General features: G+C 27.0%; 3 protein-coding genes across 9 annotated transcripts in view; 1 reads left to right on the forward strand and 2 right to left on the reverse strand.

Annotated features, from left to right (window-relative positions):
* Positions 1–86: 86 nt before the first annotated feature.
* Positions 87–3,548, reverse strand: Mrps31 (mitochondrial ribosomal protein S31). Its single transcript, XM_074247829.1, has 8 exons — positions 3,443–3,548; positions 2,980–3,326; positions 2,591–2,822; positions 1,803–1,887; positions 1,522–1,690; positions 1,307–1,444; positions 586–806; positions 87–493 (listed from the first exon to the last, which is right to left on the reverse strand). The coding sequence occupies exons 2-8, from the start codon at positions 3,012–3,014 to the stop codon at positions 222–224; spliced, it is 1,152 nt and encodes a 383-aa protein (XP_074103930.1). The 5' UTR covers positions 3,015–3,326; positions 3,443–3,548; the 3' UTR covers positions 87–221.
* Positions 3,549–3,677: 129 nt separating this feature from the next.
* Positions 3,678–11,202, forward strand: LOC141530620 (DDB1- and CUL4-associated factor 6). Of its 4 annotated transcripts, none has more exons than XM_074247827.1 (17): positions 3,678–4,100; positions 4,271–4,425; positions 4,955–5,072; positions 5,154–5,332; positions 5,417–5,552; positions 5,656–5,822; positions 5,993–6,161; positions 6,234–6,476; positions 6,559–6,973; positions 7,093–7,202; positions 7,265–7,363; positions 7,450–7,519; positions 8,184–8,333; positions 8,674–8,935; positions 9,819–9,921; positions 10,377–10,428; positions 10,510–11,202. In XM_074247827.1, exons 1-17 carry the CDS (start codon positions 4,010–4,012, stop codon positions 10,511–10,513), a joined length of 2,523 nt encoding a protein of 840 aa, XP_074103928.1. In that variant the 5' UTR covers positions 3,678–4,009; the 3' UTR covers positions 10,514–11,202. The 4 variants fall into 4 exon arrangements, with proteins under 4 accessions (XP_074103928.1, XP_074103926.1, XP_074103927.1 ...); XM_074247825.1 differs by having other exon boundaries at positions 10,514–11,202; XM_074247826.1 differs by having other exon boundaries at positions 8,683–8,935; positions 10,514–11,201.
* A 2,297-nt stretch (positions 11,203–13,499) lies between these two features.
* LOC141531489 (glutamate receptor ionotropic, kainate 2) overlaps positions 13,500–23,393 on the reverse strand; it is a 121,739-nt gene continuing 111,845 nt past the window's right edge. For 3 of the 4 annotated variants that reach the window (XM_074249336.1, XM_074249337.1, XM_074249338.1), the window contains 7 exons: positions 21,647–21,907; positions 20,178–20,375; positions 19,869–20,094; positions 17,916–18,080; positions 17,735–17,835; positions 15,921–16,166; positions 13,500–14,111 (listed from right to left, as the gene is read on the reverse strand). In XM_074249336.1, coding sequence (XP_074105437.1) covers positions 14,049–14,111; positions 15,921–16,166; positions 17,735–17,835; positions 17,916–18,080; positions 19,869–20,094; positions 20,178–20,375; positions 21,647–21,907 — 1,260 coding nt within the window. In that variant the 3' untranslated portion in view covers positions 13,500–14,048. Of the gene's footprint in view, positions 14,112–15,920; positions 16,167–17,449; positions 17,516–17,734; positions 17,836–17,915; positions 18,081–19,868; positions 20,095–20,177; positions 20,376–21,646; positions 21,908–23,393 lie in introns of those variants that run through there. The other variant, XM_074249339.1, reaches the window with a different exon arrangement.

Raw genomic sequence — 23,393 nt, forward strand, 5'->3', positions numbered from 1 at the left:
CTCAACGGCCAGAGAGTCATAAAAGTAGGTACTTGAGTCTAGCGACCCGCATGCAGGCATCCAAAACTCATAGGAGAAAATAAAGATATTTTTAACTTTACATTTATTTTGAAGGCAAAATAATATTTTAGAAAATATTCAATTTGAGTAAATTGGTTAAAAAATTATAACTTATGAATTTAGCTGATAATTAAACAATTACATTACATTTAATAAACGGTTTATGTTGGAATTTGCTTAGATGTATTTGGTATAATATCTTGATCAATAGCTCCAATTTCTTTCAGTAAATCTTGCTTATCAGCAAACCATTCTTTGAGCCACATAATATGCTCTTCCTTTTCGTTGACAGTCATGTACGGATTTTTAGAGAGACCAATGCAGACCAGATCCATGAAATGACGGATAGGTCCAGTTTTTGGACACCATCCTTGTAAATAACGTTCAAGAAATACGTGTTCCGAAAAATGAACCTTTTCCTCTTCTTCTAGGCCTAGAGAATATTTAGAGTATTAATAGATATTTTTTCTTTAATATTATATTAGAAAAAGATTGAAAATACACTTTTTTATCAATAAAATTTACCGAACTCATTGTTGATAGGAAATTGCCAGAGCATTCCTTTATCTGTCCATTGAATCATCTCTTCAAATATATTTTCAGGTGTATTAATCATCATCGTTTTTATTTCTTTCTTCTCTAATGAACTCCATGTGCTCAGCATTGGAGAATCCTCGGGTGCTTTTACAGGGTCAAAAATGTTCAATCGTTTTCCATGAAACAAATTAACCTGCGTCTTCTCTGACCTGTTTAAAATAATAACATAATTTATTATTTAGAAATGATGAAATACAAAAATAAATATTATTCATCAGTTTGAATGAAGGGTTGTTTAGTTAGTAAATAATTAAAAAGACCATTCGGCGGTCGAAATGGAAGTAGATTTGAAAAGTTGAATTTTCAAAATTTCTGTTTATACTTATTTCAGTATTAAAATTTTTTTTTATTTACACGCTTTTTATTAGCTTCACCTGTATGTTTGTTTGTTTGTATATTTATATGTTTGTAACCGACTTCTTTGGGCACGATTTTGACCCACTTTAAATTAAGAATAGTGTCAAAAATTTTGATAAATATAAATTAATTATTGTGTAAATAAGAATAAATTTTGAACTATATGTATATTCTGAATCAGCTCGACCAACTGAGTGGGAAAATGGCAAAATTTTTTGGATATTCCGTCATGAGGACTAATGCAATAGTTAGATTTCTATGAAATATACTGAAAAATACTGTAAAAAATTACCTGAGTGTTTGATTCGTAGGATGGTTCGGAGATCTTGAGTTTCTTATTAATTCCTGAATCTTTTGTGATCTTGATAAAGGTATCATTTCGCGTAAGATCTTTGGCTTGCGTTCTACTTGCATTTTAGAAAATAATTCTCTGCAAAAAATAGTTAAAAAATTATTCTCTTACAATAATTTAAAAATAATTAAAGAAATCCGTATCAATAAAATTACTCAAGCGTAAGCTTTGAAGGTTTAACTGGTATTGAATCTTCTTTGTTTTCTAATGCTCTTGTTGGTTTACCGGCTGAAAATACTTTATTAAGCAATTCAGCTTCTGTTTTCTCTGGATCACCTCCTAAAACAGCTGCGACATCCTTAGCTGCAATAATAATCTTCTCCTCTGCAAATCAATATTTACATAAAATAAAAAAGTTTACAAAAAATGTCTTATAATTTTTATAAATGTAACAGTGAATAATTATTTCGGTGAGATTATTTTCTGCCATACAAACCTAATTCAGGCTCTTTTGGTGGTTTTGGTTTCCGTTCCTTTTTTGGAACAGCACGAATGGTTTTGTCTTCAATTTTAACAGAATTCTGGAACAAAATTAACTTTATTATCATCTACGAAAAACATATAATTTCAACTAGGCAAATTATCTCTGAACTGTTTACTTTTCAACAAATAGTTGTCAATTTTCTCATTTATTTATTTATTTATTTATTTTTTTAAATAAATAAATAAAACTGGCAAAAATAAAACTGTACTCAAAATTTCTCAGCTCTGTACAATCTGTACTTCAATAAAATAATTTGATAAATTAAAAAAAAATTTTTTTCAATGTGTATAGATATGTAAATGATATATAATTGAGTAAAGTTGACATTGAATAAAGTTTGTAAAACAATAGAATTTTATTTTTTAAGAACACAATTATTGAGTAAAGTTTTTTTTTTAATTTATTGAAAGTAAACATATTATTAAATAAAAAAAAATTGGATGAGATTTTTAAAAGCGCTTCAACACTTCCAATATATTATTGAGTCGAGATATCATTGAATATGATTAATACTGAGTAAAGTTAACGTTGAGTAAAGTTAGTATCGAGTAGTGAAAGAATTGAATAAAGTTTCTTTTTTTTTTTAAAGTTATTCAATTATTTTAGGGGAGTTCAGTATGTCGCAGAGTTGAGTAATTTGGAGTAAAGATGTGTTACTGCTGAGTAAAATCACTTATTAGTCTACATAATTCATAAAATTTTTTATAATTAAACTGATAATACTGTCTGCTATTATTTACCATATTAGTCAATAAACTATTCAGTAAATCAACAGTTTCCTTTTTTTCCGTTTCACTTCTTTCCACAATCTCTAATTTCTTCACTTTTTTAATTTTTTTAGTTTCATTTTGATTTGAATCAGAATCTGAAGAATCTGACGACGACGATGATGATAAAGAATCCTTAGAACTCATCAACCTCTGAGCCATGCATAGTTGTTGATGATTTATTTTACTGCGACAAATAGCATGTCTGAAAAAAAAGATCAATTAACAAATTTAATAAAATTATACACTATTTAAAAAGCATTTAATAAAAACAAAAATTAATTTAATAAAAACAAGTAGAAAGATAAAACATAAAAGTCAGGTTATGTTTATATTTCAAAATTAATTTTTCTGCAACATACCTGTAAATAAATTGTATCACCAGTAAATTGTTCATGATGTCAATTATAAAAAAAAACTTTTTAGTTTTAAAACACGAAAAATAAACAATAATAAAATTTAATGATAATTTAAATTATGAAACCGGCACGCATTTAAATGACAATCATGTTTATCGTATTTATTTATAAATTTATCTAAACTTTATTTAAGAAATGTTATCTTAAGTAATATAATTATTATGGTTTATGTACTTTAAAATTAGTTTTTATTAACACGTGACTAAATTATTTAGAAATATTTTAATTTAAAAAATTCCAACATTTGATTTTATAAGTTCCGTTCAGGATCGTATCCTCCAAGTGGTTATCTGAAAAAAAGATTTTTATTTAAAAAAAAAATTCTTGACTTAAAATTATAATTTAAATTTTGAATAATTATTCTATATATAAATTTAATGAATAATTTATAAAACTATTAAATTACAACTTAATCAGACGTCACTTTAGTAATCGGTGGGCATCGACAAAATTCGGGGATGTGAACATAAATATATATATATTATATATTAGACTATTGTGCTCGGTCGGCACACATTATACATTATTTGTTAATTATTATCATTGTTATCAATGTCGAAAAGGAATTCAATTGGTTACTAGAAATATTGATTTTGTTGTATTTCCTGTGAATAATAAATGATATTCAATACTTGATTGCTGGTTTTGTTAGTACGGATTATTAAGATAAAGATAATGATATCAGTAATAGTGTAAATATAACATCGCGATGGCGCGAGTGCTTTCAACGACAAACGTCATCATCAAGCACGAAAATTTGGCTGACTGTTTTTATTCATTCATTTAGTGTAACGATCTGACTTGAGACATCAAGCAAATATTTTTGTCGTGGACCACTTTAATTACTATATAATTTATAAAATTGAGTTAACACTAAAAAATACTTAATTTTCATTGTCTTGTTTACTTTGTTTTGTTTTGTTATATTTTATTTATTTATTACATTTAATCAGTTTACTTGTTGAATAATAAAATGAAAAGAACAAAATCTAATTTTTTTAATGATCTTTATAATCAGCCGTATGATTACAATGCTAAAGTTAAACTTTATAACAGTTGTAAAGGTAAGAATTATTGTTTTTTTTTTTTTTTTTTTTTTTTTTTTTAAATGTAAGATTATATTTAATGACATTTTTGTCATGTTTCTTTTGTTGAATATTTATAAATTTTGAATATTCTAAAAAGTTATTTTTATATTATTAGTCATCAAATTTTTTTAATTTAATCATTGCAGCAAGTTTGGAGTTGGTGCAGAGGATGTCACTTTTGAAACGTCTAAAGGTACATAATGGATGTGTTAATTCGATATGTTGGAATCATAATGGTGAATATATACTCTCAGGCAGTGATGATCAGCATCTAGTCCTCACTAATGTTTATAATTATAAGGTAAAAAAAAAACAGTAGTTTTATTAATTTATTTATTAATTAGGCAAATATTTTAATTGGAAAAAAAAAAAAAAAAAAAAAAAAAAATCGAAAAAAAAAATAAAAGCTAAAAAAAGATTGCAAGGCACAGTTTATTTGGCGAAAAAAACATTCATATTTTATGTTTTGACATTTTTTTGTCTTGAAAAAATGTTATCGCTTGATTTAGCGCACAAAAGAATGATATATAAATAATATTTTTAATTAATCTTATAATTTTTATTTATTTACTTGATGAGTGACGGGTGCAAATTTTCTAATGAGCTAGAGAAATAGATAAATAAGATGTGTGAAATAAATAAAATTATAAAGGAAGTTATGCATAGCAAATGTAGTCAAGGTTTAACATTGACCTGCATAAAAAATTGGGGACTTTGCCAAATGGGATAATGAAATTTAACGAATGTTCCTTGTGTTACTAATTATACTTATCGCTCTAGAAATGTATTATGTGTAATAAATAAAAAGTATTGTCATTTTATTAAAACAGGTTCTGAAAGACTATAAAACTAGCCATAGAGCTAACATATTTAGTGCCAAATTTTTGCCAAATAATGGTGATCATCGCATTGTATCGTGTAGTGGGGATGGAATGATTCTTTATACAGGTAAAAATTATTCAATTTCATTCGATTAAGATTAAATTTTTATCTACGAGCTTAATTAAATTTTAATAAATGTATTTTTAGATTTAATGAGAACATCTGAGACTTTTCACAATCAATTTACGTGTCACAATGGTACTACTTATGAAATAGCAACAGTTCCTGGTGAACCACACAGTTTTCTAAGTTGTGGAGAAGACTGTAGTGTTCGATATTTTGATCTTCGTGTTAAGTCTGCATGTAATACGCCTAGATGTAAAGAGGTTTGTTTTAATTTATTTAATTAAATTTAATTTAATTTATTAAATTTATTTTTTAATTCCCATATTAATTGTAATTTCATTAAGGATATACTAATATTAAGACAACGGCCAGTAACAGCAATGTCAATAAATCCTGCAATGCCACATTATTTAGCGATTGGTTGTTCCGATAGCTCTGTTGGGATTTATGATCGTCGAATGTTGAGCATCGGCGAAAGAAGTATGTTTTATTTATAAAAATAAAACTTTTTTACTGCGTTAACAGTTCATTTTTTTTTTTTTTATTTAATTTATTAAGTAATTAAAAATATTTTCTATTGAAGATTGGACTGATGAGAAAAGTGTAAATTGGACGTCTCCAGTATCAGTGTTCACAGTACCAGAATTCGAAGGACATGCATATCGGATAACGTCTTTGTGTTATAGTCCTGATGGCAATGATGTGCTTGTCAGTTACAGTAGTGACCATATTTATTTATTTAGCGCAAAGGTATTAATTTTAATTGAAAATAACTTTTATGATTGTAATTAATTAAATTAAATATTGTTAATTAAAAAATACACTTTAAGCATCTCAAGATAATTACTTTATTGATAAAAACTTTGTCGATAAACTAGAAGTGTTTTTTTTGTTGTTAATCAAAAACTGTTCATTTTTAGCATCAAGGGAGTGTCTGTTTGAAAAAAGATTGTCTATCTGAAAAGAGTAAAAATAAGCGACCACCAGTCAGATCTCCTCAGCCAGTTCGAAGATTAAGATTACGTGGAGATTGGTCTGATACTGGCCCAGACGCTCGTCCTGAGCGTGAAGGTGGACGTCGAAGTGGAGGTAAATTATGAACTTAAAATCTAATTAATGATGTTAAAATTTAGTATAAACTGTAAATATTACGATTTGCAGAAATAGCTCAAGCTCGGCCTATGCTACATACATCATTAATGCAACGGATGACTGATGTCCTCAGTAGAATGTTGAATGATCCAGCTACAAGAGCTGCTTTGAGCGGCGATGGTGGTGATAATATTCAAGGAGTTATTGATCAACATACCGAAAGCCAACAACCAGAAGAATCTATTGAAATTAATGAAGAAAGAAGTAATGAAGTGCAAGTTATGGAAACGGAATCAAATTATCCAGCATTAGGTACTATTTTTTGATAAATTAATTTAGTAAATATTTTTAAATAAACTAATGTATTAATAATTAAAATTGTTTTAATTATTAGAAGATAGTCAAGATAATAATATGGAAATTGGCGAAGAAAATAATTTAAATTCAAATAATTCTGAGGTTGTAAGTGCTAATGAACTTGAACAAAGTTCAGCTATAAATAACTCATCGTCTGAATCCGCAGACGAAATAAATATAATAAATGAACAGTCTGAACATAATTCTATAAATAATGAAACGAATCAAACCGAAAATCTAATTCAGTCACACGTGTCTTCTTGCTTGCCACGTGATAAAATTACGAGGAATCAAATAACAGATGGTGATAATAATCGCAGTGATGAAATTAATGACGATAATGATAATGATGCCGATGACACTTCGATGAATGTAGATAGTACTAGAGACGAAACAATGATGGAAAATTTGCAAGATCGATTAACATCAATGAGAGATGGCTTCTTAGAAAAGTATTTATTAATTTTTTATTTATTGATTATTGATTTGATCGTTGATTTATTTATTATTTTTTTTTTTTACTAAGAAAAAATAAATTTTAATTATTTTATGATTATCGATATTTTTGTAGACATGGCAGTGAACCTGCAGTAAGCCTAACTTACTCTGATAAAAGTTCTACCGGTGCAACTATATCTTTGGGAGTAGCTAATGAAGTTATACGGGATAGCTATCATCCAGGTAATGTTACATATTTTGAGATTAAATATTTGTACAAACAAGCAATATTATAATATTTTTAGGACCATCTGGAAGTCAAAGTTTGAGTTCTAAATTGGTTACATCAACGATACCATCAAGTAGTTATGATAATAAGTCAGCATTCAATCATAAATGTGATCGTAAGTAGTTGACGCATTCGCTTAAGTTTCTTGTAAAAAACAAAAAAATTATTAAATTAATAGTTAAATATATTTAATTTTTTAAGATGAACAAATAGAAGAAGAAGAGGTTTACACTGATAGTGATGATGAAGAAACGGAAATGTCAAAGAAAAGGTAAAAAAATATTTCTTTTTATAATTTATTTTCTTTCTATTAAAGAGCACAACTAGTGTGACAGCCTAAAAAAAGGCGATTTTTGGAAATTAATAAAAAAAACTACGGTATCAATTGTTTTGAAATTTTAAGGATATATTTATACATATTTTGAGAATACACAGTAAAATCCCATATAAAAAGACCCACGGCCGAAAAAAAAAAAATATAAAAAATTGACAAAACTGGGCCTCGTTTAAAAAAAAAATTGAATTTTACCTGAAATTTTCGTCGTTTTTGGCCTGCCAAAATTCGATTATTGATCAAATCAAAAAGCTGGAGGGTCGTATGGAGAACTATATACAGAATATACAGAAAAAAATTTGGTAGTGATCAGATCATTTGTCTCCAAGTAATTACTCCAGCAAATTCGAAAAATGCTGTTTCGAGAAAAACGCGTTTTTTAAAAATAAAATGATCCTAATCTAACTGCCGAGCGGCTATTCTTTGACTAGCTGTAACTAAAAAACTATTTGAGTTATCGATTTAAAATTTTAGTATCTTATTTTCAAAGGGATAACCTATCAAAACATGAAAAAAAAAATCGATTTTTTTTTTATTTTACACTAGTTGTATCCCTTAATATAGAAATCATTTTAAGAAAAATTTTTTGAAATTTTTTTAGTCATAGGAGGGAAAGAAATCCAATTGAAACAGAAATGGATGAAGCTGTGGCAAACGCTCGATCTTCATTAGGGTGTGAACAATCATTTAACGTTGATGCATCAACAGAATTTCATGTAAGACAAAAATACATGGGTCACCGTAACGCTAGGTATGGCTGTTTATTTCAATTCAAACGTAGAACAGTTCTTTTTTTTTATGTGTATATATTTATTACTTAATTAATAATACAAGAAAACTAGCATAGATAACAAGTCAATGTTTGATACAACAATACCCAGTATGTTGAGCGATTAAAAAAACTTAATTACGATAAACTCATCAATGCTTAATGGTAACCCTTAGTAAGAAACATACCATAATATCAACAACTGGACAAATACACTTAAAATATTGATAACATTGGTAAAAACCTCCCGAATGGACTGGGCCAATTAGAATCAGCCCATCCAATGAATCTGATCGCTTGTCCTTCCCTCGTTTGACTCTAGTTTCTTTAGGACTATGATCAAAGAAGCGAATTTTTGGGGCAACGATTTCGTCATGTCTGGCAGTGACTGTGGTCATGTCTTCATTTGGGATCGAGAAACAGCTAAACTTCGCATGTTGCTGGAAGCTGATCAACACGTTGTCAATTGTCTGCAACCACATCCATACCTACCAATGCTTGCAACTTCGGGAATCGATTACGATGTTAAACTTTGGGCGCCGGTTAGTGAAGAAGCTCATTTCAACACTAGTTTTGCAGAAGATGTAAGTTAATGATATTAATATTTATTTAAATAAATCGCGTTACTGATGCCATAAGGGCGTATCACGAAAAAAATACCCTTGAAAAGGCATAAGGGCGTATAAAGAAGTTTTTTCCGGGAATCTATATAGTTATCCCTGAAACGGGCAGACATGCAAAAAATAATTTTGGTACGCTCTTATGGCACCCAGGGTACCTACCGGGAGCCATAAGGGCGTACCAAAAAAAATTTTTTTAACGGAAACAACTTACTTTTACTTGAAATGCATAAAAATGATGAAAAAATTTTTTTTTCAAATTTGAAATAAACTTTGATCAAAATTTTTTGGAATTTGAAATTTGTGATAATTTCTTCATTTAATTTAAAGAATTTTTCATCATTTCTATACATTTAAAGTAAAAATACGTTGTTTCCCGAAAAAAAAATTTTTTTTGTTCGCTCTTATGGCCCCCAGTGGGTAACCCGGGTGCCATAAGGGCATATAATAGGCTGATATGCCCTTATGGCATCTGTAACGCTAAATAATTTCATCTTAAATGATAACTAAAAAGAACAATTTTTTATTTTATATTCATTTGGATTTTTAGATACTAGAAATTTGAATAGCGCGCTACGCGCGCGCCTAAATTTCAACCAATAATGAATCGTTGCCCGATTTTTGCGAGTTTTGACCTTTGACTAACTTCAAGACTATCATGCATTTTAACTTAGAGGATAGAAGTTGATCTATTTTTTACCATTTTTTTTACATTTTTATACAAAAGTATAAAATTAAATGTTGAAATTTTATAACAAGATTTTACAATTAGAAAAAAAAAGTAACAAGAATGAAAATAACTATAGAATATTAACTTTGATTTAATTTGTCAATTTATTATTTATAGCTCCAAAAACGCAATGCTGTAATGCTTGAAGAAACCAAAGATACAATCACAGTACCAGCTGTATTTATGATAAGGATGTTGGCCTGCCTGAACCAAATTCGAGGTAGCGACAGTTGATGATTGTCAATAATACATTTAAAAAAAAAAAAAAAAAAAAAAAATACTAATACAATTTATTCTACAAAGTGATTTCTGTATTTATTAACATGTCTATGGCTTTGTTGAATAAATATTTTTTACTGCTGAATGCATTTGTAGAACGATAGTGAGAAATTAACCCGACTAATTAGTCATGACAATTATTTATTTTTGTGTTCAAATAACTCAGTGTATATAATTTAACAATCTCGAAATACATAAATTTGATTAAATTTATAAATTTTAGTAATCACTAATATGAAACATTATTTAACTGCATTTCTTTTAATAATACGGTTAAATACTTTATTTTATTTATCATTCTATTATGGTTTTCGTAAAACTACGGAAATGTTATTATTTTTCTTAGATTTCATTGTAATCAATTTTTTTTTTATAGAAAATTTGAATTGTTTATAGGACGCGGTCGAAGAAGAAGGAGTGGTAACGAAGCTGACGAGTTAAGAGGAGGGTAAAAAAGATTTTTTTGTGATATAACTTTCTTAAAATTTTAGATGATTTATGTTAAATGATCAACAACGGTATTTTTCAGGTAGATATTTCAATGATGACCTAATTCACTGATTTATTTAAAACCACATTTTTTAAAAATTACTCATAGTTGACAAAATAATTAAAAATATTTTCAGTGGAGTGATAACAGAAAAAATTGCATTTTATCAATTTATTTTAATTTGGAATGTTTAGTTAAGTTAAGAATTGAATCACACCATAACATTACTTGTTTGAGTTAAATATAAATTTAATATTTTTATTGATGATAATCACATTTATCACACTTAATTTATTTTGTTGATTATTTTTTATTCACTAAAACAAGTGCCTTACAAAAAACTTGGGAAACTCGTAAATACCATAGACAATACAATAAAAATCATTTTAATCTTTACAAAATAAAAATAAAAAGTAATAATATTAACAATAATAGCAGAATATTCAGAAAATCAGTGAAAAAGTTTTGTATTGAAAATAAAATCTTATCTTAAAATATTTAAGAAATCGCAATAATAAATTTAGCGTGCAATATTTAGATTAAAGTATGTAGATGTTAATTAGTTGTAATGAATTAAAAGTTAACTGTAATATCAGCTATATTTTTTAAATTATAAATTTAAATGCAGAGCTATCTTTATAGTATTTTTTTTTTGAATTTTAATCTATTAAAACTGTATGAAAATGTATGTAAGAAATGTTATTGTAGCTTTCTTTTTTTGTATTCAATGCAAGTAATAAATCAAAAAAATTTATTTCATTAAAAGTATCGTGTAGAATTTTTTTTTACTTTCTACCTCAATGCAAGTGAAACAAGAAGTTTTGGTAAATATTTACAAGTGGGGTCAACCATTTTAATTTTTATTTTTTGAACGAAATTTTTATTTGATTTTATTGATATTTTTTTTTTGAAAAATATAAAAAAAATTTATAAATTTTTTATAAAATTGTGATGTTCACCTTTTTTTTTTTTTTTTTAATTGTTAGTTTTTTTTTGTACTTTTCAAAAAAATATATTTTAAAAATATCAAAAAAAGATAAAATAGAAATTTTATCCAAAAACATGAAAGCCAAAATTTTTTCCAACTTTTGAAGGCAAAAAAGCTATCGAAATCTTTATTTTTTTCTTTCACGATATTTTTTATCATTAATCCGCCGTAAAAACAAGCGGAATAAAAAAAATTTGAAAATGTTAATTTTTCACTTAGTTATGGCCCAAAATGGGATTGATCCCACTTGTAAATAATTACCGAAGTTATAAAAAAAAAAAAATAAAGTGGTTAAACATGTGGTCCAGTTAAAAAACGCGACACTGTAAAAAATCTCAGTATTAAATTAATGTATTTTAAATCAAAAAGTAACACTTTATTGTAAAAATAATAATATAGTAAACATATTTATATAATTTTATAATTTTTTATTAATGAGTTCATATTTTTATCGCTTATATTTTATACAGTTCGAGCGGTCGTGAATAGCCAAATTTTTTCGATCCGGAAGAAGAGGGAGCTTAAATGGTTGATCATAAGTTGTAGAAAATACAAGCGGTAGTTTATAACTAATGTACGGTACTGGATATTCTTGAAAGTACGACCATGTTAATCCATTGTAATTCTTTTTGAAATAATCAAGAGGATGTGATGCTCCTGTGCGATCTTTGTATTGTTCTCGATGTAATTGCACACCCTTATTATAAAAATCCTACTTTAAATAGATGATAGTTATATTTTATTGAAATTAAATGATCAGTAAATACTTGATAGAAATTGTCAATTTGTTTTACGTGTCTGGCGTCGAGGGTTGAAATTTTTACAGAAGATGAACAAGGTTTTGAATACTCCAAAATTCTTTTGATTGGTGAGCACGGTTGACTATAAATTGAAGACATTATTAAAATTTTAATAATTTAACCCCTGTAAAAATGTTATTTTATAATTTTTTCAAACCAGAGTAAGTGTAAACAATTGAATAACACTGAAGTTGACAGATATTAAAAATTTTTTTGGAATTTTATAGCAATTAAATTATTAAGAAAAAAATTTAATTAAAAAGTTTCATATGTAAAAATTAATAAAAATTACAAGTGAAAATTTTTAGAAGCATTTTTAACTTCGGGCTAAGAAAATTGAAAATTTTCAAAAATTGAGAAGTTATTTTTTTTACCCCGTTTTCCGAAAATCGAGTTATCATCAGATCTTGACGTTTTGAGGTCCTAGGAAGCTTGACTAAACTTGGTATTGAATACAATTTGGACCGATTCCGACCAGTAGTTTTTGAGGAATCTTAAAAAAACTACGAAAAAAAATTTTTTTTAATTTAAGTTTTTTTTAAATAACTTTTAAACGGCTTGATCCACCACCAAGCTGGTCAAAATCGGTTGATTCGTTCTTGAGTTATCGTTGACGAAAGAAATCGAATAAAAGCGTTTTTTTTCGAATTACACCAAAACTTTCGGTCTTATTAATTTGTGTTTAAAAATATATCATAGAATTTGAAAAACTGCGTCGAATTCCGCCAACCGTATGAAAATCGGTTCATTAATTCAAAAGTTATTGCGGTTTGAAAATTCAAAAAATAGTGTTTTATTAAACTTCTATCAGACTTTTGACCCCAAAGAGCTCAAAACTACATGAAAATTATATTTTTGAGCTCTTCGAGTTCAAAAACGTAATAAAAGCAATTTTGAACGCTTAAATACGAAAGTAGCGGGAAGTTACAGGGATGGCCTTCAGGGTCAACCGTTTTCCTAATTTTTTTATTGTAATTAATTTGTTAAAAAAATTTTTTAAATTGACAGACGACCGCTAACTTCAGTATTATACAATTGAAAGAAAAAAATTATGCTATAATTATTTACCACTTAATTTTTATATATTTCTATTGATTTATTTAGGATGAAAATTTTTATTTACAAAAACATAATACAAAACGTTAAATAATTATGTCTAAATCAATAGTTGGTATTATTATTATTGTTATATATATATATATATATATATATATATATATATATATATATATATATATATATATATATATATATATATTAATATTTTTATTTATTGATACATTTAACGAATATTTATAAATATATTTTTACGCGATTCATATTTACAATTAAATCTGGCATGCTTCATAGTTTGTAATTTGTCTGGATATTTATCAAGACAAACGCTAGTGATTACTTTAAATAACACTGTGCAAAAATTGTTCATTGATAAATACAGTATTACGTAAAATCAAGTATAATCTAGACCTAAGTCTAACATAAAAATCAAATCATTGTTTTTTTTTTTTTTTTTTTTTCACTGTCGGTGATACTCGACCCTTATATTTATCTAACTATATGTATTTTAATTATTATACATTAGACAATTCGAGTCGACTGAGTATAACATTTTCTTATTTCATACTTTTTAGAAATATTATAATTATTCGAATCGAATAATGTTCATTGGTCTATTTTATTATAAATTATTAGTAATCAAATTTTTTGGCATCGATTCCATTTTCAATTACGATATATTTACTTAAATTTTATCGTTTATTGTTGATATTTTTCTTGGGCATGTCAAGGATTCAACTATGATGCAAGTGAATGTGAGATGGCGGCAATTCATTTGCCACTCCTAGGTTGCTTTGCTGGAAGAAGTTAAAAATTTTTATTTAATATATTTTTAATTAATTAAGTGATGTAAAGTCAAGGCTCTAAATACATCGATGATTCAAATTATTAAGGTATGTATATAGTTATGAGAATGAGTAAAGATATTTTTTTAACACAAAATAAATAATAAATGATAAAAATATCAAAAAAAAAATTTTAAGTTTATTTATTAAAATTTAGGATGCTTTTACGTTAAATTGCTGATTCTTTTTTCTTGCATATTTCGAAATTAAAATACATTGTAAGATTACTGCTAAAATTTTAGACCTAAATTCGAAAGAAAACAAAGTTATAACGAGTTATAAGTTATTTGATAACACTCTGTGGTTGCGCGCCGAATGGTCGTAAAACTTTGAACGCGTTTTTCTTAGAATCAAGTTTTTTCGATTGGCCCGGATGAAAAAAACTTTCGTATTTGACCATTTTGTCGGAAAAAAATCACTATTTTTTTTTTCGATGTCCGCTATTTTGTTATTTTCTGATGAATTTTGTAATCGTAGTTTCAACGAAAATGACAAATCATCTACAAACGGAAAAAAGAAAAATTACAGTATATAATCTAACGTGGTGCTTCGTGATGAAAACTGGAAAAATTATAGTTTCAGATTGTAAGTATTACAGATTTTATAAGAATTGCATTGTAAAATGTAATATTCACATTGAAAGCTTTGAAAATTAACATTCAAAGTTTGAGTTACAAAAATGTAATTTCTAACGGCAATTTTTCTAGTTTTGAATACGACGGGACACTTTTTACTATTTATAATGTAATTTTTCAAGTTTTCTTTTTTCCGTGTATTATAATCTATTTGACTATTTTTAATCAAATGAGTTTTTAAAAGCCGACATTACCAGAGCCCACGACTTATTTTTTTCTTGAAGCGTTTACTTTGTCCAATGATGATAATTGGTATTCTAAACCATTGTAAAATTAGGTAAAAAAATTTTTTTATGCACTCTTAGATGTCAATGATAACATGTAAAAAGAAAGCACAACGATTGAATTAAATTTTTACATAAAAAAATTTCTCGAAAAAAAATGTAAAAAAATATACAAGTTACCAGACTACTACTTTCAAAACTGAATATATCTTTTTAAAGAATTGATTCTTTACATTAAAAACAAAAGAAACCAAATTTATGGACAATAACTGTTTTTTTTTATTTAATTTATAAATCAGCAACTATAAGTTCTTAATACTACTAAAGCGCTTAGCTCGAAATGTAGGTACATCTTTTTGATTTGAAGTTTTTTTTTTTTTTTTTTTTTAAGCTATGAGAAATTTATTATAGTTAATTAGAGCAAAATAAAAAAAAAAACTATACACGGAAAAAAGAAAAATGGAAAAATGTATATGATATGATGTTAACGTGGCCCGTCGTAAAGAAAACTGGAAAAATTACAGTTTCAGATTGTAATTATTACAAATCTTGTAAGAATTACATTGTAGAATGTAATATTTATATTTTAACGTAATAATTATAATCTGAAACTTTAATTTTTTCAGTTTTCTTCACGACGGGCCACATTTGAATTAGATGATATAATTTTTTCATTGTTATTTTTTTCATGTACGCTCTTGTTGCCCTAAGAACATGGCTTATCACTTCTCATGTCTTATGGGCGCTATGATTGTAAGTGTTGTACGTTACGAGTGCTACGTAACACATAATCGTGCATATTTAGTCCTGTCACCATAATAATCAGCTTAGTCTTCCATTTGTCAGTAAAATCGAATTATCCTACACCCTACAAGCCATTAAATGAGTTAACTGAAATTTACCTGAGATCTCATCCCATTAAAAGGAGTTGCGGAGATATTGTCCAATGGATAACCCACAACGTGAGTGGAACATTTCTCGCAAGCTCGTCGTCTCTGAGACGATGAGCGGCAGCGGAGCGCGCGATATAATTCACGCATCATTTCGGTGCATAAAGACTCTTGCTGCTGATTCTGCTGTTGCATACTCTGCGGGATTGCTTGCAGCGAGCCTGAGCATGTGGGAGGTGGTTGTGCTGATGATGTTGACTGTATTAACAATTCAATTTGCGCTGGTTGGTTACTCATTTATATTTGTTTCTTACTATGGAAATCTTTTATAAAAACGAGTTGAATAAGTGACCCTGCAGGGCACCTCTTGAACTCCTCGTTGTCTTCGAGTTTACGTTCGCTCTAATGAGCCTAAAATTTTATTTTTTATTGTCTTTGATTCGACCAAAAAGTTTCAAGAATTCTTTGCAGGGTCATTATGTGTTTGCTTTTTTTTATTTTTTTTTCTTCATTTTTTCCAGAATACTGTATTTGATAATTTGTTTCAATTCTTCAAAATAATTACATGCATGACCTAGATTTTTTACTCTGCTTTTAGATAGTTCTTGCGATCCACTTGAAGAAATATTTCTTTGTAAATTCTTTTGTTAACAAAAATAAGAATAGAATACTAACAGTTGTCAAAATTCAAGATTTTGCAGTGACCTCATGCATTTAAAATTATTCATTTATTCAATCTTTTTCGTTATGCATGTAAAAGAAACAGTTTTATAAATGTGACAGAAAAATTTATGAATTTTTTAATTTTGAACTTTATTTGCATTTTTTTTTGTCAAAGTAAATTTAGCTCAATTTAAAAATAAAAGTTTTACGTTTTAGCTTAATGAGATCATTTATTTAAAATTAGCTTCAAACTTAAAAAGAAGAAATAATTTTTTTTTTATTTATCGAATTAAGATTAACAATGGAAATACTTTTGTTGAAGCATTGTATATATTTCGATAAAGATATTTTTAGTTAACTTCAGTACATCAGATAATTATTCTAAATACTATTCATTAGGTTTATTCCTCACGGAATGAAAGTTGAACTTAATGGATTCAAATTCTAATTCAATTGAATATAATTCATTAGTTAAGTTTAAATCTAAAAACTAATATAATCGTCAGAGCAATTTATTTAAAAAAAAAATTACTTTTAGCACAAGCTATTTGAAGTTGATTTAAGTGAATTCGATTCAACTCAAATGTAAATTTGTCAAACTCTTAGAAGTTTGAATCAATATTCTTACTTTTTGCAGAGTACATTTGAAAGTTTAATAACTTCAATTTCGATTCATTAACTTCATGCAAGTTTTTTGTAAGTTAAATATTTCGACTTTAGTTGATTTTTTATTCTTATAGAACTGTTCTTTTCTGTTTACTTAAACTTATTTATGAAATCTTTATGCGTAAATAAATGATTAACCCAATAAAAATACTAAAAAAAAAAAATAAACTTGAAAAAGAGCGTGAACATTTTAATTAAGAAATTAATCTTACCTTTACTTACTATTAATGCTTTGAGAGTGATTTGATGATTAGCATGCTTCAGTCGATAAGTTCGTGCTAATGCAGTTCATGCAAATAAATAAAAATATTTTTTACTGTTTACTTATTTTCATTTTTTAATTTATTAATGTGTTTATATTTCTGTTGAAATTTTTCAATGATTGTTCAATAGCAACCGTAAATAAAAGTTGAATTCACACCAGCAAGCTACATGATAAACGTAAGTGTAAAATGCACAAAGCTAAATGTGCGGAGTAATATTTTCTGGCAACTTACCCGTTCGGATATGGAATTACGTTTTGAATTGTAGCAAAATTCAAATATTGCAATTAATACTGCAAATGCTAGCCCACACAATAAAACAACAAAGATTCCACCTTTAATTTAAAATAAATTATAATTCAATTATTAGAGTTAGTAAATATTTAAAATCATAAACGAATAATGAATTTAATACCTATATTCGAAATACCCAGAGCGTTCGCTTTATTCTCTTTTCCTTTTTCAGTTCTCATGCAAGTATCTCCTGGGGTTTTCCACCACTTATCATATAGCATCTGAATCTCACCCTTCTCCTGAAGTTCTAATATTGCAAGTGAAATTTTATCTCGCCACGGTGAACCTGTTATTTGTAAAAATCACTTTTATTAATTAATATCAGTACGCTTGCTGATTATATCGAACGAGACTTTTTTTTTTACTTTTCTCGATTATAAACTTGCAAAATGTTCAAAAGCCATATAGAACTGAAACTTTAACTAAACTCATACAGACATGACAAATATATATATAAACCATTTAGTAATTGAATAAAATATTTTTTTAATCGTCAAAGTGACGTAAATGAAGATCGATTTATTTCTATTCTCTATTCATATGCTATCGAATAAATGTTTCTATGTATTCTGAAATGTATATCGTCTAAAAAACTAAAATACGTTTCAAAAAGATTTTTTTCCCAGTAGGGGAGAAAGGAGTCAATTGAATCATTCGAATTAAAAAATCGAAAAAAATCGAAAAAACGCTTCATGCTCTTAAAGTTAGATTCTAATATGTTAAATTCAGATATGATCAAAATTTGAAATCATTGCGATTAATGAATTTTGAAAAATTGAGAGTTTTTTATTTTTAGGCATGTAAACTTTTTTTTCTCTCTACGTGAAAAAACTCAGGGAAATAACTTAACAATTTGATGAACTGAATTTATAATGAAAATTATTTTTAAATTGATTTTAAATTTATTTAATATAATATCTGTGCATTAATACGGTGCAACAATAATATTAGCAAGTAACAATTAATATATTATTTATTAAAAGTTCGGGCTTGAGTTTTAAATATTATTGGTTCAATTGCCCCCGAGCGGGGGTCAATTGAACCATTCGATGCATTTGGATAAATTAATAATTTTTAAAAATTCACGTTGTTTATTGACTAATTTATGTATTGATAATGATAGTAGACATAATAAACCATCATTCCAAGAAAAAAAAATTATTATTTAGTTTTAATTCGAATAGTGAAAAATTACTAAACTTTTTTTAGTTCAATTGACCCCCTTCTCACCTACTCTAGAGAAAGATAGACCAATGGATATTATGCCAAATATTACCAAATGGCAATAAAAGTATACAATAAAAATTTACATTAAGTTATATTTATGTAAAAGACCATTGTAAAATATCGTAACATGAAAAATAAATTTATATGTTTAATTTATTGCTATTTTTTAATGCATTAAACTTTATGAAAGAAATAAAAAAATTAATTAAAAAAATATTTTCTAAAATTAATATAATTATTTTAGATACTTTAACTTTCGTCATAATTGTTAAAGACATAATGTTTTTTTAAAAAGACCAATCAGAGCCTTAAAAAATACAACGATGAAAATGTAATATCAATTTCTTAATATATTTATAAGAAATGATTGAGACTCTCTATAATTCATAAAGTACTTTTTCGTAAAATATTCTCTCTGTGTTCAATCAATTATTCCATTACTTAGCATTTAGAGTAAGAAAATGAATTCTAACATTATTTCAAATGAATTAATTTTCTACTATACTGATTTCCCTAATAATTTTAAATGTATATAAAAGGTTTATTAATGTACAACACTTTTTGTATGAGTATACAATCAATTTTTTTAAGCTAAAATAAGTATAGTACATTTTTTTTTGTCGCGAGATGAATACTCATGACCATAACCGTGGAAATAAAAGAAAACAATACATTGTGCATAAATTTTATAACAGGAATTTAAAATCTCTGAATGCTACATCGAATAAATAAATTCATCTACATAAATGTATTTTCGGTACGACAGAAAAAGGTTTACTTTTTATGAGTTAGATAACTTGAGATATATAATCAGCGGTTATTGAATTAACAGTAACAATTATCTCACCCATCGGGGTTGCAATTCCATATCCTTTGCTATCAAGTAGCCCACCAATTTGGGTGAGATTACAGTCTCGCTGTACAATATAATCCAGCATCGTAGATTCCATTAGAAACGCGTAGTCGCCTTGTAGCACTCGCTGGATTCCTTCTTCATAGGTAGAAACAAATACTGAAGGTTTTTTGTTTTCCATGAATCGCCACATTTTTTTGTAAGTTTCAATCATTGAGTCCTTTGGAATAATATTTTAATTATGTTACTTTTTGTGAATTATTGTATTTAAAATTTTTCTAAATTCAAATTAAGTTTAATTACTCGAAAAAATGTCATGGTACTACCACTGTCGAGAGTCCCATAAGTAATATCAGTTTGGCCAGCAAGGTCTTCAGCATGTTCGATTGGAGTTATCATTCGCTCGACAGTCAAAAATGCCGCGAGGTTTGCTGTGTATGATGATATTATTATGAGGGTAAAGAACCACCAAACCCCACCAACGATTCGAGTACTTGTTGCCTGAAATGATTTTAAATGTTATTTATTGCATCGAAAAAAAGTTTTTTTCAAAAATTAAACAAAAAAAAATTAATTTTTAAAGAATTAAAAATTAAATTTTTATTCAAATGACGGTTCTACTGAGTTGTTTAATGAATACTGTTTTACAAAAAGTGATTGTTTTTATCCCTGGTGCTTCTGAATTGATAGAGCTCCATTAATGGATTTATTGCGATTTTGCTAAGAATAATTGAGTCACGATGCGGTTTGATAATGATATTATTTTCTTAAAATAGATTTATTTAACGATTAATTAGCTTATATAGAATTATAAGGTGAATTATTATTTTATTGGCATAAAAGTTCTAGAAATCTTCGTATTTCATTACATAAAAATAATCGATTAATTTGTTTTATCAATTTATCTTTTCTTAACTAATTTCTTGAATTTTTAAAAAGAATTTTCCCATATTAGAAATTTCGAGACATAAAATGGATAAATTTGATGTTAAAATATTGATTTGACACATGAAGATGGCAATAAAAATAATTTACGAGTTTTTTTTAGGTATAAGCATTTTAGAAAATATAGAAACATGAAATTCACTCACCAACAGAAATGCAAAGCATCGCGTTTCTATGAGTGCAAAAGATATATCGTTTGCCGCAAAAAAATATATGTCGTTGTGAAAAATTGTCTCACTTATATTTTATATTTCTTTTTTATTTTTTCTTGAATGAAAATAATCAATTCGGTTATGCGAGTGCTTGGTGAGCATATTCTAATAAAAATTCTATGGAAACTTTTTCTGTTCGCTAAGCAATTTATAAATTTTATTTACTCTGATTATTTTGCTATCAAAAACTAAGTACTTTCAATTTATGTTCATGATTATAAAAAAAAAAAAACCGTAAATTAATAGCGAATAAATTAGCAAAGTGAAACAACTACGATTGAACGGTAGTCAGTGCCATAAATTGAGATCGTTACCAATCACAGTATATCAATCACGATCTGTTTACTAAAGTAACAGTGAAGCGAATCTATCTTTTATTCCCACTAAAATGTATTCTGTATATTTTTATGTTGGATTCATGTATAGTAAGCTTGTTTCTTTTTCAATATTATTTAGATAAATATTTTTAGGGATAAAAAAAATTTGAGTTATTTTTTACATAAAAATATTATTTAAAGAATTAGTAAATTCTTACAAAGATTCTTTAAAGGTGATTGAAAGAAAAGATAATAATAGATAAATGGTAAAATGATGAAAAAAGAATGGTTGAAATACCTTTGGATTGAGATCGCTACCCTGCTGCATCAGCGTTCCAATGGTGAACCAAAAACTATTTGCTAAGGAGAATTGATTCTCGACGATTTCCGTCGGGCCCGAATGGCACGGATGTGGGTTATTCCACTCGTAGGGACTAAATCGTGCGACGACGAACATTGTTACAGAGACCAGAACGTAAGCAGCGAGAACGTATAGCCAAATTTCAATTGCTAAAGGATTCATAAACGAGAACAATCGAGCGGGATGACTCGTTGGCACCTACAAATAATTTATTACTTATTTTATGTTATTACTTTTAATTAAATAAATAATCTTCTTCAATTCTTACTCAAAAAAATTAATAATAATAATATCTAAAAAAATTTTCTATAAATTATTTTTTAATAATTAGAAAGAATAACCAGCGTATGTATAAGTTTGAAAGTCACTAACCTTTGATACTAAATTTTTTATTTTTCGTAGTGTTTTTAGTTTAATATTATTTTATTTATTTTTTTGAAAAAAATTTTTTGTATATCATTTGGAAAAAAATTGTAGAGAAATTTTATGAGATCATGTTCATAATTTTTACTTATTTGTAATTTTACAGTTATCTGAAAGTATCTCTTTAAAGTGGAGGACAAAATGATCCACGAATTGTTAATTAAAGGGGATAGCCACTGTGAAAATTCCTATTGAGTAAAGGTCCCCCTTCCCCTTTGTCCTTTATTTCCCCAGTTCCCAAATTTGTCTTTAAATTAATGACAAATCTAACTATGAATTATGGCTAGAAAAAAAAATTTTTTTTTTTTCTATTAAAATCAAAGTTTACAAATATAAGAATATGTATTTAGAGTTTTGTATGAAAATTCCGAATATTTTCCGAGTTATAGTCATTTTTGTGACAGCGCCTCAAATAACTTTACACGCGCGGTATTCCAACGAAAACGCGTTTTTTTCGAAACTAAAAACTGTAATTTGCATAAATATGAACCGATTTGCATCATTTTTTTTCTTCGTATTCGTCTATTCAGTAGTTATCGTTGCACGTAGGGGATTTTGAAAATTTTGATTTTTAAGATTTTTTAGGGCTGTTTGAATCCAAAAAAATGAGAAAAAAAAGCGAAAAAATTTTTAATATTTCGCTATTTTTTTTAAATTCAAATTTTCAAAATCCCTTAAATGCAACGATAACCACTTGCATGCAGATTACAACGCTGTTTCGTTATTTTGTTTTAAATAATCCGTTTTTAAGAGAGATCGCATCGTGGTGGGGGAAATTTTTTGGTGCTCCACAAAAATGCTTATAACTTTGTAAGAACATGATATTTCTTAATCAAAATTTAGGAGAATGATCTTCGATGTATGCTTTATAAAACAAAAAAAAAACCCGATCCCCAAATTGTTTTGTTATCTTAGCCAAAAAAAATCTCCAAAATCACCTATTTTTTTGATCCTCACAGTGGCTATCCCTCTAAATAAAAAGTTGAAAATAGACTACATATGCTTAGGCGTATAGTTAATAATTTTATAACTATTCATAATAATAATAATAATAATAACAATACTATTTGATGATTATGAGCACTGTTAAAGTTATAATTTGATGTGAATTGAATTTATAAAAAGATATATTTTACTATAGGGAAGTCTAGGTAACATGTTAATTAACGAGCGTAATTGCCCCCGTTCAAGATTCAGGTCACATACACCATTCGCTTAGGTATCGATCGGGTTAAAATGTTTCAATTAACAGAAACCAAGA

The sequence above is a fragment of the Cotesia typhae genome, unplaced genomic scaffold (assembly GCF_013202065.1).
Source record: "Cotesia typhae breed Kobodo isofemale line unplaced genomic scaffold, CoteBio_Ctyphae contig_5, whole genome shotgun sequence".
NCBI lineage: Eukaryota > Metazoa > Arthropoda > Insecta > Hymenoptera > Braconidae > Cotesia > Cotesia typhae.